The sequence below is a fragment of the Etheostoma spectabile genome, unplaced genomic scaffold (assembly GCF_008692095.1).
Source record: "Etheostoma spectabile isolate EspeVRDwgs_2016 unplaced genomic scaffold, UIUC_Espe_1.0 scaffold431, whole genome shotgun sequence".
In the NCBI taxonomy this organism is placed as follows: domain Eukaryota; kingdom Metazoa; phylum Chordata; class Actinopteri; order Perciformes; family Percidae; genus Etheostoma; species Etheostoma spectabile.
The window spans coordinates 33824-35711 of record NW_022605607.1 but is presented as its reverse complement, the minus strand read 5'-3'; the positions used below and the strand labels follow the sequence as shown (position 1 = coordinate 35711).

General features: G+C 39.1%; 1 protein-coding gene across 1 annotated transcript in view; it reads left to right on the top strand.

Annotated features, from left to right (window-relative positions):
* Positions 1-1888, top strand: part of tmc1 (transmembrane channel-like 1) — a 39286-nt gene that overhangs the window by 26911 nt on the left and 10487 nt on the right. The window contains exons 11-12 of the mRNA XM_032511654.1: positions 308-487; positions 1291-1419. Coding sequence (XP_032367545.1) covers positions 308-487; positions 1291-1419 — 309 coding nt within the window. The remainder of the gene's footprint in view (positions 1-307; positions 488-1290; positions 1420-1888) is intronic.

Here is a 1888-nt window from a genome sequence, read left to right as displayed (position 1 = left end):
ATAGCAGGTCCAGGGTCAGGACCATAGCAGGTCCAGCACGCAATAGAATAACGCTACAACCAACCAGGGCAATGCTGGTCTAGAGTAGGTATAGAGCAGGTCTAGACCACTCTATAATTTACAGATAGAGCAGGTCTAGACCACTCTATAATTTACAGATGCAGCAGGTCTAGACCTCTCTATAATTTACAGATGGAGCAGGTCTAGACCGCTCTATAATTTACAAAGATCATTATATTAAGAATGTTTTCCTTTCATTTGGACATAATAATCAGTATTGGTGATTAAAGCCGTTGTGTTTCCTCAGGTGAACATGGTCATGTCCTTACTGGGGATGTTCTGCCCCATGCTGTTCGACGTCATCAGCGCCCTGGAGAACTACCACCCTCGAGTCGCCCTGCAGTGGCAGCTGGGCCGCATCTTCGCCCTCTTCTTGGGAAACCTCTACACCTTCATCATCGCACTCATGGACGAGATCAACCTCAAAGTGAGAACTAGAGCCGTTGGACATGTAGAGATAATTCATTAAATTATGAATACCAACTTTTGCTTTCTAACAAACTCAAGCTTTTATACATCAATCTATCCCAGTATATCTAAATCCTCTTTATATAGACCTTAGTGGTCCCTAATACTGTATCTGAAGTCTCTACACACGTTATCAGGTTAATATACCTGTATATACATAGGTTATCATGTAATATAACCTGTATATACATTGTTATCATTTTATAGACTTTATAATATTTGCCTTAATAGCTTTTACACGTCATCATGTAATATATACCTGTAGAACATATGTTATCATGTTATATAGATCCTGTATATTACATGTGTTACATGTTAATATATACCTTTATACACCGTCATATGTACCTTAATACAACTGTATCATTGTTACATATATCCTGTTATATATGTTTATCATGTTCATATGTACCTTTCTATACACACTGTATCATGTTTATATACCTGTTATACATGTGTTATCATGTTAATATACCTGTATATACATATGTATCAGTTAATATATACCTGTATATACATGTGTTATCATGTTAATATATACCTGTATATACATATGTTATCATGTTAATAATACCTTATAAAAGACCTGTATATGCATATGTTATCATGTTAATATATACCTGTATATACATATGTTATCATGTTAATATATACCTGTATATACATGTGTTATCATGTTAATAAATACCTGTATATGCATATGTTATCATGTTAATATATACGGTATATACAGTACGTTCATGGCTGCTTCTTCCTCTGCAGGAGTTTGTCCGACTGATCATTTCCGACACCATGACGACGTACATCACGCTGCTGATCGGCGACTTCCTGCGAGCCGTGCTCGTTCGTTTCCTCAACTACTGCTGGTGCTGGGACCTGGAGGCGGGGTTTGTGAGTCCGCTGTTACAACACCAGCTGTTACAACACCAGCTGTCACAACACCAGCTGTTACAACACCAGCTGTTATAACACCAGCTGTTACAACACCCGCTGTTATAACACCAGCTGTTACAACACCCGCTGTTATAACACCAGCTGTTACAACACCCGCTGTTATAACACCAGCTGTTACAACACCAGCTGTTATAACACCAGCTGTTACAACACCAGCTGTTACAACACCAGCTGTTACAACACCAGCTGTTATAACACCAGCTGTTACAACACCCGCTGTTATAACACCAGCTGTTACAACACCAGCTGTTACAACACCAGCTGTTATAACACCAGCTGTTATAACACCAGCTGTTATAACACCAGCTGTTATAACACCGCTGTTACACACCCACCCTCTTTTATAACACCAGCTGTTACAACACCAGCTGTCACAACACCAGCTGTTACAACACCAGCTGTTTAT